At 46.9% G+C, this 12,906-nt stretch overlaps 1 protein-coding gene across 4 annotated transcripts in view; it reads left to right on the forward strand.

Annotated features, from left to right (window-relative positions):
- ASXL1 (additional sex combs like 1, transcriptional regulator) overlaps positions 1-11,500 on the forward strand; it is a 75,370-nt gene extending 63,870 nt beyond the window's left edge. For 2 of the 4 annotated variants that reach the window (XM_023512169.1, XM_023512168.1), the window contains 9 exons: positions 518-638; positions 714-811; positions 1,378-1,471; positions 1,957-2,109; positions 3,332-3,534; positions 3,631-3,727; positions 4,856-4,961; positions 5,478-6,111; positions 6,609-11,500. In XM_023512169.1, the coding sequence (XP_023367937.1) occupies positions 518-638; positions 714-811; positions 1,378-1,471; positions 1,957-2,109; positions 3,332-3,534; positions 3,631-3,727; positions 4,856-4,961; positions 5,478-6,111; positions 6,609-9,509 (4,407 nt within the window). In that variant the 3' untranslated portion in view covers positions 9,510-11,500. The remainder of the gene's footprint in view (positions 1-517; positions 639-713; positions 812-1,377; positions 1,472-1,956; positions 2,110-3,331; positions 3,535-3,630; positions 3,728-4,855; positions 4,962-5,477; positions 6,112-6,608) is intronic. The other 2 variants (XM_012804162.2, XM_023512170.1) reach the window with 1 other exon arrangement.
- Positions 11,501-12,906: the final 1,406 nt, after the last annotated feature.

Consider the following 12,906-nt stretch of genomic DNA (forward strand, 5'->3'; position numbering starts at 1 on the left):
CCCAGGGCAACAGCTTGAGGCTCTGTCTCAAAAAAAAAAAAAAAAACAACAACTCAGCTCAGGCAACACATCCTCTTGGAAGCCTTGTCTCCCTCCTCCTGATTCATGCCCTGTACCACCTGTGCCTGCTTTCCCCCATCTCAGTGAGTTAGGTGCCGCCTCTTCTGGGCAGTGTTACTTCTTTTGCTATGTTTATATTGTATTTGATTTTCTTTCCTACTCAGTTGAGCTCCCTCAGGATAGGGCTCTGATCCCCACTTCTTATAATCCCACCATTCCCAGAACAGCATGGTGTAGCTTATAGGAAGCACCCTATAAATGATTAATGCAAAATTATGTCTAACTTTATTGATGATATTTATGAAAAGAACTTAAGAAAGAGGTCAGTTAAACAGGGATACGAGTTTATCAATATTCTAAACCTCTCTTCTCCCAAAGCATACAAATTTAGGAATGCTCACCATGCTTGTAGGATTTGTAGGATTTCGTTCACCTGAGTTGTGCCTTGCTGTCACAGAAGGATGCCCTGCAGTGGTCTCGCAACCCAGCTGCAGCGGAGGGAGAAGAGCCAGAGGACACAGCTGATGTGGAGAGCTGTGGGTCTAATGAAGCCAGCACTGTGAGTGGTGAAAATGATGGTAAGGACCCTTAACTGCCTGGGCGAGGGAGCCACAACAGGTGCTAGGAACTAACCTTTATTTCCTCTTTTCCAGTATCTCTTGATGAAACATCTTCAAATGCATCATGTTCTACAGAATCTCATAGCCGGCCTCTTTCTAATCCCAGAGACAGCTATAGAGCTTCCTCACAGGTAGGGAGACAAGGCTAGGAGGGTGAATGATGGCAGGCACAAAACAAGGTTCTTCCTCCTCTTGCTAGGTAGCTATGGACATGGTCAAAGGGTGGAGAACAGAAGTTTGGTCTCCACTTGTTAGTGCCATTTTGGGCAGTAGGTCTGAGAGGAAAATTTATTTGGGGGGGGGGTATTGGATTTGGGGGAATTTAAATGGCCCCAGGACCATGGCTGAGTGGTTCATTCTTTTAAAACACACATGAACATCTGGGGAGAAATACAGTATAGTGCAGACTGATGAGAACATGAGTTTGGGATTCAGTAGTTTGAGTGATAGCCCTGCCACTTACTAGCTATGGGACTTAGGGCAAATTCTTGACCTGCAAACTGGGGATAATAATACTGTCTTGTAGCTTTGGGTTATCCTTGGCATGATGCCTGGCAGTCAGTGCCCTTGCAAGCATTGCCCAGCAAATCTAATTGATCTATTTTACAAAAGAATAGGTAGAGATGGGAACGAGAAAGAGTGCTGCGGTGGCTTGCAGGTGACTTGGGCTCCATTTTTATTCCTTCTGGGAACACAGGCAAACAAACAAAAGAAAAAGACTGGGGTGATGCTGCCTCGAGTTGTCCTGACTCCTCTGAAGGTAAACGGGGCCCACGTGGAATCTGCATCAGGTATGTGTAAACTCATAATTGTGACACTTTTTCCTCAGGTCCTAGGAACTGAGTCTCTCTCTGTCAGCAGTTTCTGACCTAGTAGTGTGATGCTAGTAGATCTGTTGGGCCAGAGTCAGGAGATCCAGCCCCTCTGGAAGGCAGCAGGCTGTGGGGGTGAGGCCTGCCATGGGTTCCCGTGCTGGGCTGAGCTCCGTGCCTTCCTCTTTGCCTCCCAGGGCAGTCATGAGGATCCACTGAATGATTGTGTCAGTGGGTTGTAAAAGGTGCAGTGCTGTACAAATGCAGGTGATGGTTTGGCATTCTTAAAATGATATTTTAAAGCCAGACCGTGAGCTGGTGGTTTCTGCTAGCCCAGGGCTAGGAAATGGCAGCACCCTGGTCTTGCTGGCAGCATCTCGGGGAGAGTTGGGAGAAACAAGCTTGTCTGAGAGCCATGGGCGTGGCATGTGATGCTTTTGACCAATGGAATGCTGTGCCTTCAGGGTTCTCGGGCCGCCACGCTGATGGCGAGAGTGGCAGCCCATCCAGCAGCAGCAGCGGCTCTCTGGCCCTGGGCAGCACTGCTATTCGTGGCCAGGCCGAGGTTGCCCAGGACCCTGCCCCGCTCCTGAGAGGCTTCCGGAAGCCGGCCACAGGTGAGTGGCTCAGCACTCATTTCTCTGTTTGTAATGGGACCCCCAGCAGGCCTAGTGAGAAGATGATGTCTTCTATTAAAAGTTCCTTTACCGATTTATTTTTACTTCTTGGGTGGCCCTCTATTTTTTATTTTTATCTTATAATTTGGTTATTTCCTGTGTAGATCTCTGCTAGACAGTCAGAGAACTCCTTGCAGGCAGAGATTGTGCCACATTGCTCCTGTATGTCGTTTTAGGGCCTAGCCTGTGCCTGCCTTGATATAGCTTAGCAAGTGTTTGAGTGAAAATTGCTTCTGAGATTCTCAGTGAAGAACTCCAACACCTGTTTCTTTTTTTCTTTCTTCGGTAGCTTCCTGCCACATTTGTTCTCAACATCTGTAGTCTCTACCAGACTCTCCTTTTTTTTTTTATCAATATGTTGGGTGGAAGCATATGTCAAATTTTGGGGATGCAAACAATTTAGGTAATGCTACACTGTGTACCTGTCACCCCCCAGTAGGGTTATTTGCAATGCTAGTATGCTATTTGCTATTTCAGGATTTATTTCTTATGGCCCACATGCTGACGTTTTTTGTAAATGGGCCACATGAAACCATTAAGAAGACTAGCCTTTGCTTCTGAAAATTAATAAACCATTGCCCAAGCGGGAACTAGGTTTGCTGTCTTACTGCTTTTCTAGCTCATCAGCAGTGCTTATCCATGGTCTCACAGGTCTCTATTATTAGTGTGTTTTTCAAATAAAGTAACATTTACTTAGGCTTTTGTGAGAGGTATTAACATCTCACTTGGCTTTTAACAACCCTTAGTACATTTCTACATGGAGATCAGATTTTTCTAGCTTATTCACAGAGGACTTTTGCAGATTTTCTGTAGCATACTAACTAGATTTGCTTTTAGACAACTTCCACCATTTCTCCAGTTAGGCTTTGTGGAGCCTGTTCTCCAGCTTCAGAGGGAAGCTTAGAACCTGCCCCCTGCCTGGTTTTTCTTGAGAAGAATGTCGTCTTCAGGCTGTAATACAGCTTGGTACATAGAGTGTTGTCTGAAGGGATGCAAGGCCAAGTATTCTCTTAGGTTTGATTGCAGCGACAGTAACCTGGAAAGAACAGGTTAGGATGGACTAGATAATTAAGCAGATTGTGTGCAGATAAGTTCTGGGAAGCTTGGGTTCTACCACCAAAGTTTTCCCATCAGTTGGCATTTACTTTTTTGCTTTAAAAAGTTGAATATACCTCGGTGCCGCTTGCTTCGAAAATCACAGGTCAGATGAAACGCAACAGAGGAGAAGAGATAGATTTTGAGACGCCTGGATCCATTCTTGTCAACACCAATCTCCGTGCCCTGATTAACTCTCGGACCTTCCATGCCCTGCCATCGCACTTCCAGCAGCAGCTCCTCTTCCTCTTGCCTGAAGTGGACAGACAGGTACACACAGGCAGCCGCCTTTTTGTCTCTTTCTAGGTGGGCTTCTCTTCTCTTTTAAGTTTATTTATTGGATTCCCCCTTCCTTGATCCTTCTAGGTGGGGACAGATGGCCTGTTGCGTCTCAGCAGCAGTGCACTAAATAATGAGTTTTTTACCCATGCGGCTCAGAGCTGGCGGGAACGCCTGGCTGATGGTAAGTTGACTTTGTCATTCCAGATCAGTTGAGATGGTGCCTTCTGTGTGTGGTGTGGCATGTCTCCTGGCATTTAAAACCTGAGCACTCACTTTTTACCAATCTTTTTATTTTTAAGGGCGATTCTGTATAAGGTAGGCTTTCCTCACAATACTAGTTAAGTGTAGTGGGTTTAATTAAGGTGCCACACAGCTCTGAAGAGGTAACAGGATATCTGGACTCGCACTGTGATTCATGTACATAGAGTGTACTTGTCACTTGGAGTGATGGTTAGCTTCTCTGAATTTAATTTTGTGGATGAGCTACAGGGGGAACGTGTTGGGAGGACTCCAAGATCACTCTTAGGTTTGATAATTTGTTGGCCGGACTCAGAATACAGTCATGCCCAAGTCTGTGATTTATTACAATAAAAGAATACAAAGCAAAATCAGCAAAGGGGGATGCACATGAGGGGAGGTAGTCGGAGGTCCAGAGGAAAGGAGGTGTGGGCTTCCAAGGTCCTCTCTCAATGGAGTCACATAGGACACAATTCCCCAGCAACAGATTGTGACAATGTGTGTGAAATATCTACCAGGGAAGCCTGTTAAAGATTTCCCAGGGTTTTTATTGGGGGCTAACCATGTAGGACGCCAGTGCCTGGCACATATCCAGATTCCCAAAAGGAAAGCAGATGTTCACCATAAACCATATTGTTTGCATAAATAGTTTAGGGATAGTGAGCCACTCCTTTCAGTTATGGTGATGGGAACCCTCCTGAAATCCTCAGTCCCAGATGTCAGCCAAGGGCCATCCTCAAAAGTAGAGAGGCCTTTCTAAGTAAGGGAAAGCAGTCAGGCCTACTATGTTAACTTGCTTCTCCACAGGAAGTGAGAATGGTTCTTTTGTTTGTTGTTTTGCTTTTTTGATCAATGTGTGGTTTGCACTTGGATGACTGAGTACTGTAAAGAAGAGTAAATTCCACTTACAGCAGACTTGTTAACTCTGTCCTGAGTAAAAGCATGACGTGGAAGTGCCTCTGGGAGAGACAGGAGTGTGCTCTTTTAAAACTCCTGGTATAGTAGAACTGGAAATTTCAGATGTTCATAATACCCTGAAGGCATTCACTAGAAAAGTTGTATTTCTCTTTAGGTGAATTCACTCATGAGATGCAAGTCAGGATAAGACAGGAAATGGAGAAGGAAAAGAAGGTGGAACAATGGAAAGAAAAGTTCTTTGAAGACTACTATGGACAGAAGTAAGGCACTTTCAGCTATGAGTCTTGGTCTGGGCTTTTGAGGGGATGGGGTCAGATGGTCTCAATAGTGAATACAGACATTCTATGGATTACGAACAAGATAGGCTCTTATAGGTTGGTTCTTAAGGTTGAATTTGTTGTATGTAAGTTGGAATAGTTACATTTATGTATTACCTATAATGCCCTTGTTCGTAAGTACCAATCATATGCCAGTCAGATGTCTGTAACTCAGAATTACTGTAATAGCCTCTGTAAGTGCAGGTTGTACATAAGTTGGAAATGTATAACTTGTGGATTGCCTATAATATTTGTTGGACAAGAATGTGAAGATTTTGTGACTTGGATCACTTAATGCCTTTCATGGTGAGGCTAATGTATTTTTTTATTGTTAGTGTTATGCACTGTGAAGATTTGTTTTGTTCTGAGATACTGTGCTTCTAGGTGTGTGTTATTCATAGATATAAAAGAGACCTCCTCCGTCTGGCCTGTAACTGATGGTGTGAATCTGGTTTGCAGATTGGGTTTGACCAAAGAAGAGTCATTGAAGCAGAATGTGGGCCAGGAGGAGGCTGAAATCAAGAGTGGCTTGCGAATCCCGGGAGAATCAGTGCGGCCACAGCGTAGTGTGGCTACCCGACAGCGAGATGGGCATTTTAAGAAACGGTCTCGGCCAGATCTCCGAACCAGAGCCAGAAGGAATCTGTATAAAAAACAAGAGCCAGAACAAGCAGGGGTTGCTAAGGATGCAAAATCTGTGGCACCAGACATCCCCCTCTACAAAGATGGGGAGGCTGAAACCAACTTAGCAGGGAGGAGCAGTCCCCACTTGCCAGGCATGTCCTCTGCAGCACCCAACCCAGAGGGTCCCAAGTTCCCAGCTGAACCCACAGGTTCCCAGATCCCAACTGAGCTGGACAACTTGGCACGTGCCTCTGCATCTCCAGACAGAATTCCTAACTTGCCTCCAGAGACTGTGGATCAGGAGCCCAAGGATCAGAAGAGGAAATCCTTTGAGCAGACGGCCTCTGCATCCTTTCCCGAAAAGAAGCCCCGGCTTGAAGATCGTCAGTCCTTTCGTAACACAATTGAAAGTGTTCACACCGAAAAGCCACAGCCCACTAAAGAGGAGCCCAAAGTCCCGCCCATCCGGGTAGGAGACTGTTTAATTCTTGGCTGCCCTGGAGCCAGATTTCCTTTGAGGGTCATAAGATTATAGAGTCTCTTTGCCCTTGGGGCTTTGAGTTAATTCTGTGGGAATGTAGAGTTTCCTATGAGAGAGCCTTTCTGGGACTGATTAGAGAGATAGAGTTCTTCCTTTTTGTTCACTCTTGAAGTTATCTCTAGAGATCAGAATCTTTGGGAGTTTTTAAATCTTTTATTAGGTAGTGTTAGAGTCTTTGCTGTAGTGACTCACACCGTCCCACCAGAAATTAAATTTAGATATGTGGCATATAACAGCCCTTGAGTAGAATCTTCTCCAAATGGTATGGTGTCATGAGCAGCCATTTTACTATGCTTATTTCATTTTTAGGGAAATTGATTCTGTATGCTATGACTCCTATGCTCCTAGAATACTACTTTTGCTTTATAGTTCCTAGGTCGGATTTCTTCGTCAATTAAAACTATTTTCTAACTGTTTTCTTGTAGATTCAACTTTCACGTATCAAACCACCCTGGGTGGTTAAAGGTCAGCCCACTTACCAGATATGCCCCCGGATCATCCCCATCACGGAGCCCTCCTACCGGGGCTGGACTGGCGCCAGGACCCTCGCAGACATTAAAGCCCGTGCTCTGCAAGTCCGAGGGGCGAGAGGCCACCAATGCCATCGAGAGGCGGCCACCACTGCCATCGGAGGGGGGGGTGGCCCGGGTGGAGGTGGCGGCGGGGCCACCGATGAGGGAGGTGGCAGAAGCAGCAGCAGCAGTGGTGATGGTAGTGAGGCCTGTGGCCACCCTGAGCCAAGGGGAACCCCGAGCACCCCTGGAGAGTGTGCGTCAGATCTACAGCGAACACAACTATTGCCGCCTTGTTCTCTAAGTGGGGAGCATACCCAGGCTGGAACTGCTGTGTCTAAAGCCAGGAGAGAGGACCTGGCTTCTCCTGAACAGGAGGAAAGCTGCCCACTACAGAGGGTTCCAGGTGTATTCACAAGAGGGCTGGAAGATGCCTCCCAACTCCCCATTGCTCCCACTGGGGACCAGCCATGCCAGGCTTTGCCTCCACTGTCTTCCCAAACCCCAGTAACTGAGAGATTAGTTGAGCAGCCTAAGTTGCATCTAGATGTTAGAACTGAATGTGAGTCTGGTACCACTTTCTGGGAAGGGGATTATGAGGAACAAGGACCCAGAGTCCTCCCAGAGGAGGGTCCTGTTCAGTCTCTGGTAGGAGATGTATTAGAAGAAGGAACTGCCTTGGCTCTTGATAGTGATCCCACTGTGACAGGTCCTGTAGATGTGACCCTTAGCTCCATACCTGAATCATCATTGGGTGATTGTCTGCAGGACAAACCATTTGATGACAAAGTAGGACTTGGTGACCCATGCCCTTACATGAGGGAAAGTGATCCTAGGCGAGAACACTTGAAAACCAAGGTTCTCATTTCTGACAGTGCTACTCCTTGGCTGCCAATCCCATCAGATGATGAGGTAGTAAAACAGCCTGATTTAGAATCTAGAGAAAACGTACCACGTATTGAGCCCCAAATTGGGGAAGAGTGGGAGAAAACTCCCTTCATTCCTGCATTGCCTGGGGGGTTGACAGCTAAGGAGAGCCTAGATCCCTCTGGCAGCCTTCCTTCACACTGGACGGTGCTATCTAAAGGAGGTGTTGACAGCATTGGCAGTGCCTACAAACAGGTGGACGCTGAAAAGTTAAAAATCAATGGAGACTCTGAAGCAGTGAGTCCTCACAGCGAGTCCACAGAGACAGCCTCTGACTTTGAAGGCCACCTCACTGAGGACAGCAGTGATGGTGACACTACTGAAGCCACAGTGGTAAAGGGATCCTCAGTAGACAAGGATGAAAAACATGATTGGAACCGATTTGCCTCACTGTCCAAGGTGAATGGTGACCTGAATCTGGTTACAAGGACAGACGGAATGGTTGCTTCTCAGAGCTGGGTATCTCGAGTATGTGCAGTCCCCCAAAAGATCCCAGACTCCCTGTTGCTGGCCAGTACTGAGTACCAGCTGAAACCCACATGCCCAGCCAGGCCCGGTCCCTTGGTGGAGCCTACTAACTCACTTGTGATACAGTTCCTACAGAGTAAGTTGCCCCTAGAGAATGTTCTTCCTCCAGCCCATGCTGGCAGCAAGCCAGAATCCCCACAACTATCACTTACAAAAGAGCAGAGCCATAGTGGCATGGGGGGTTTGCATCATCCTGGGGAAAACGGTCATGGGGTTATCAGAAGCAGCCCCACTTCTTTGAGCACTTTGAAGGAGCCTCTCCTGCCCAAGAGCTATGATGTAGGCACTAATCTTGCCAGGATAGGGACCACCCAGGCTGCTGGAGTGCCCCAAAAGATTTCTAAGACAGCCCCAAGTTTTGACTCCCTACATACAGTGACACATCCAATGACTTCCTCTGGGAAAATTGAAGGGTTGGGTTCCAAAGAGCAGTTCTCTTCCTTTAATTTTGAAGATCAGAAGGAAATCCATGCCATGTCCCAGTGCAGTAATTCAAATGCTGCTCCAGGCAAAAGTCCAGGAGATCTCACTACCTCGAGAGCACCTTGTTTCTCATCTCCAAATGTGATCTCCTTTGGTTCAGAGCAGACAGGCCGGGCCCTGGCTGATCAGGACAATGTTGTGGGACAAGGGAAGAAGCTCTTTGGCTCTGGGAGTGTGGCTGCAACCCTTCAGCGTCCCAGGCCTGCAGATCCAACACCACTGCCTGCTGAGGTCCCTCCAGTTTTTCCCATTGGGAAGTTGGGGCCAAGCAAAAACTCTGTGTCTGGTGGAATACAGACTGCAACAGAAGACTGGGCTCCAAAGCCGCCACCTGCCTCTCTTGGCAGCATCAAAAATGAGAAGACTTTTGTTGGGGACCCTGTCAAGACAAGTGCTGAGAGCAAGAAAGCTGTTGGGCACAGTCCTCTGGACCTGGTAGGTCACTTGCAAGGGATGCCTTTTGTCATGGATCTGCCCTTCTGGAAATTACCCCAAGAGCCAGGGAAGGGGCTCAGTGAGCCTCTGGAGCCATCTTCTATCCCCTCCCAACTCAACATCAAGCAGGCGTTTTATGGGAAGCTTTCTAAGCTCCAACTGAGTTCCACCAGCTTTAATTATTCCTCCAGCTCTCCCTCCTTTCCCAAAGGCCTTGCTGGAAGTGTGGTGCAGCTGAGCCACAAAGCAAACTTCGGTGCGAGCCACAGTGCATCACTCTCCTTGCAAATGTTCACTGATAGCAGCACAGTGGAAAGCATCTCGCTCCAGTGTGCATGCAGCCTGAAAGCCATGATCATGTGCCAAGGCTGTGGTGCATTCTGTCACGATGACTGTATTGGACCCTCAAAGCTCTGTGTATTGTGCCTTGTGGTGAGATAATAAATTATGGCCATGGGAAAAACTGTATATTTAGTGTGTGTATTTTGATAATGATTGATCTTAAATCTGTATACAGAATATCATTGATATAATACTCTTTCTAGGCAAGAGCATTCTTGCCTTCCCCAACGTTTATAGTGCTAAAGCCCTCTGTCACTTGTTGACCCTTCTGGTCTTGCTGGAGGGGCTTCCTTGGGGGGCATCCACTGGCTGCCCAAGGCCAACCTGAGCTTTCATTGCAAACAGTCAGAGTCTGGTGTGGGTTGGGGAGCCTTCCTGACACCCAGAGGGACTTGAAACTGAAACACAACTGAAGGTTGTGTTCTCCACCAAGGGAACTGACCTACTGGAACTGAATAGAAATGTCAGTCTTCCACTGCCCCCTCCTTGCCATCTTTTCTTCTGCTACGTGGGGGAGTTGATGGTGGGTTAGAAGCCAGCACAGGGTTAAAGTAACTCCCAGCATTGCCCACCAGGGGGCTTGAGCACCTGCTGACCTCAGGGTCACAGTTCAGTCATTTGCCAGTTGATGGAGCCAGTTTTACCTTTGGTTCTGTTGCTCAAGCAAATTTGGAACTTCTCTCCTCAATATGATCCACTAGCCCACAGGATTTTTTGAAACCTTGAATAGCCCTATTTGGACAATGGGGTCTAGGAATAGGGTTGTCTTTCTTACAAAGATGCCATCTATAGACCTTGTGAGTTAACTGTCCAGATGTTTGCAGGTGAATTCCTCTGCTTGACACTCTTCCTCGTCACTTGGGACTCTGTGGGAGTGGGCATCTCCACGTACCTGTGTATGTGAAAGTCATTTTACATTTCAAAGCAGTGTGTTTCTTATTTTTATATTTTTAACTCTTTATTCTTGGATGTATAAAGTGAACTTTTTGGCTTCTGTAAGTATGCTCTATGCACCTCTAATGTTTTATCATGTATTTATATGTTGTACACAGTACTGGCCGATTCTGTAAATGGATGTATTGTACAGAGAACATGACTGTCTCCTCCTTATTTTACATCTTCAGCATCATTGCATTAAAGTGGTGTAATTTACTTCTCCACACCTGTTGTCAGAGCCACTGAGTGCTGTGCTACTTGACGTGAGGGCAAAATGATTGACTTGTGACCTGCCAGGCTGGCCCGGCACCCCATCACAGGTCCCTGGGTGGATCTACCACAGCTGCAGAGCCACAGGCAGCCCATCCACATGCTGCTGAGCAAGCACATCCTGCTTCTCACGTGTCTTCTCCAGCCTTTAGTGGCTGCTTGCTGCTATATGTGACAAACCACCACCACCAGTGTTAAGTGCTTCTGGATTCATGGGGGAGTTACTTGGGCAGTCCCCAGGCAGGCCTTCCAGATCTGGCTCCAGGTTACCACCTGTCACAGCAATACCTAAGATCATGCTTTCTGTGGCCATGAGGCTCATCTTCATGTACTTTTGACAGCAGGCATGTTTGAGAAGAAACAAAGCCATGCTTGCTGCCCGCTGCCTCCCAAGGAGTTTCCAGCAAATAGATGCTCGTGTTTGTCATCCCTCACCCCGTTCCTGCCTTATTTCTTATGTTTCAACTTACTACCAAGTTGAGAGTCCTCATTTAATTTCAGTCTCCCCATGTGAGTGCTCTTGTATGCAGTATAAAATTTGTATGATTTTGGCAAATCTCATTTTATCTGATAGGTTTTTTCCTCCTCATTTAATCTGATAGGCATTTCTGTCACTTGAAGCATGAGTGAGAAGTTGGCAATGATAATGGTGACTTAATACTTAATGTGCAGTATTGGCCAAGTCCAAGTTGTCAACTTAAATCTGTTTACCAAAGCCTGGGAGCCAGGGGCCCATGCCTGCCTGGTCCTCCTCTTCCCTTTGTTGGGACCTTTGGGGCCATTGAAGGGTACAGTCTGACACTGGTCTGGTCCACAAGGTGGCCCAGAGCACTGCTTTTGTATGTCTCTTGTGGTATTGGAACAATAAACGTATACAACCTGCAGTTGTGGTCTCAAGTCATCTTCCGGGCTGGGCCGGAGTGTGGAGCTGGCTGGGAAGGATTAGGCACCAGCTCGCCTCACCTCTGCTCTGTTCTTCACAGAGCTCTTTTAGGAGATTAGTCCAAGAGGAATGACTTGGCAGCTTCACTGGTCTTTAGCCTCTGTTCATGACTTGGCAAATCTTTCTACTTCATGGGGTGCAATAAGAAATCTATTGAAAGCAATGGGAGTGTTTCCCTTTGTGAATGAAAGTCAAACTGCAACTGCTCATCTTAACTGGCCTCACTGAGCTCGAGATTGCCAATCGGATTCTTCGTGGTTGATGGTCTTCTGTAGGAGGGTACCCAGCAGTGACCATGAGAGGCCTTAAACCTGAGCACAGCTTCTGTGGCCTTGGGAGGCAGGGAGGTGCCTATGGTGGGACCTGCTAGTTAGTGAGCCTGGGTGAATGGCATGCCAACAGGGATTCATTTTGCAGTTAAAGTCCTCAGACTTCTCTTAGGTACTTAAATACATGACTGTACTCGTCAGAAATAATTTTATTAGTATATGGATAAGCCAAAGGTAAAAATCATGGAAGTAAAGATCTAATATATATCCATTCACTTTTTTCCTGGGCATTGGAAAACTGTGATGAGACACTTGGTCTGTTGAAGCTGCCATTTTGTGGTGCTGCCGTTTGATAGGCACTTTGAGAATTTATAGTTCAGTGGCCCTGTGGTGACTGCGCAGCTGCCTGGTGATGTTGATTTGTCTTTATGCCTTTGTGTCATAGAACCCATTTGGTCACTTACATCTATAGGAGCTTAGAATGCAGCTTTGGGGCCTTGCGTTGCCAATCACGTCTCATCAGAGAGGCAGAGTTAGTGCTTTGGGTTCATGGAGGATAGGCTTTGTTACCTTCCAGCTCTGGGGTACTATCCAGTTGGGGTCGTGTTACTTACCCTCTGTCAACTCCTACCTGTGGATGGGGATAATAGTTCTTACTTATCAGGTTGTTGGTGACTATTAGGTTACACTAGGCCAAAACAATAATTGCTACATGAACTTAGTTAGATACCTGCCATAGCTACTGCTTCCCCCTTGCCTCGGGTGGAGCTGTTGAGCTACAGGCCTGAGTGTGCTGTGCTAAGGCTGGTGCAGGCTGTGAAGCTGGTTCCTGGCCTCACTGTAGTCACTGGGTGCAGTCCAGAGCTTAAAGAGTATTTGGTAAGGGAGGTTTATGTTGCTCATGGTCCAAAGAACAAGGGACATGATGTTTCGGGATACGGAAAGAAAATCATCATACTGGCCTGGTGAAGGATCATTAATTTGTTTGATACCCAGCCTGCTTTTGAGGAAGTAAGACCCTGCTTGAGAGGGGTGTATGGCTATGTGGGTGAGCTAAATGGAGCAGCATGCATCCATC

This window comes from Otolemur garnettii, unplaced genomic scaffold (assembly GCF_000181295.1).
Source record: "Otolemur garnettii isolate 467f Iridium unplaced genomic scaffold, OtoGar3 scaffold00025, whole genome shotgun sequence".
NCBI classification, from domain to species: domain Eukaryota; kingdom Metazoa; phylum Chordata; class Mammalia; order Primates; family Galagidae; genus Otolemur; species Otolemur garnettii.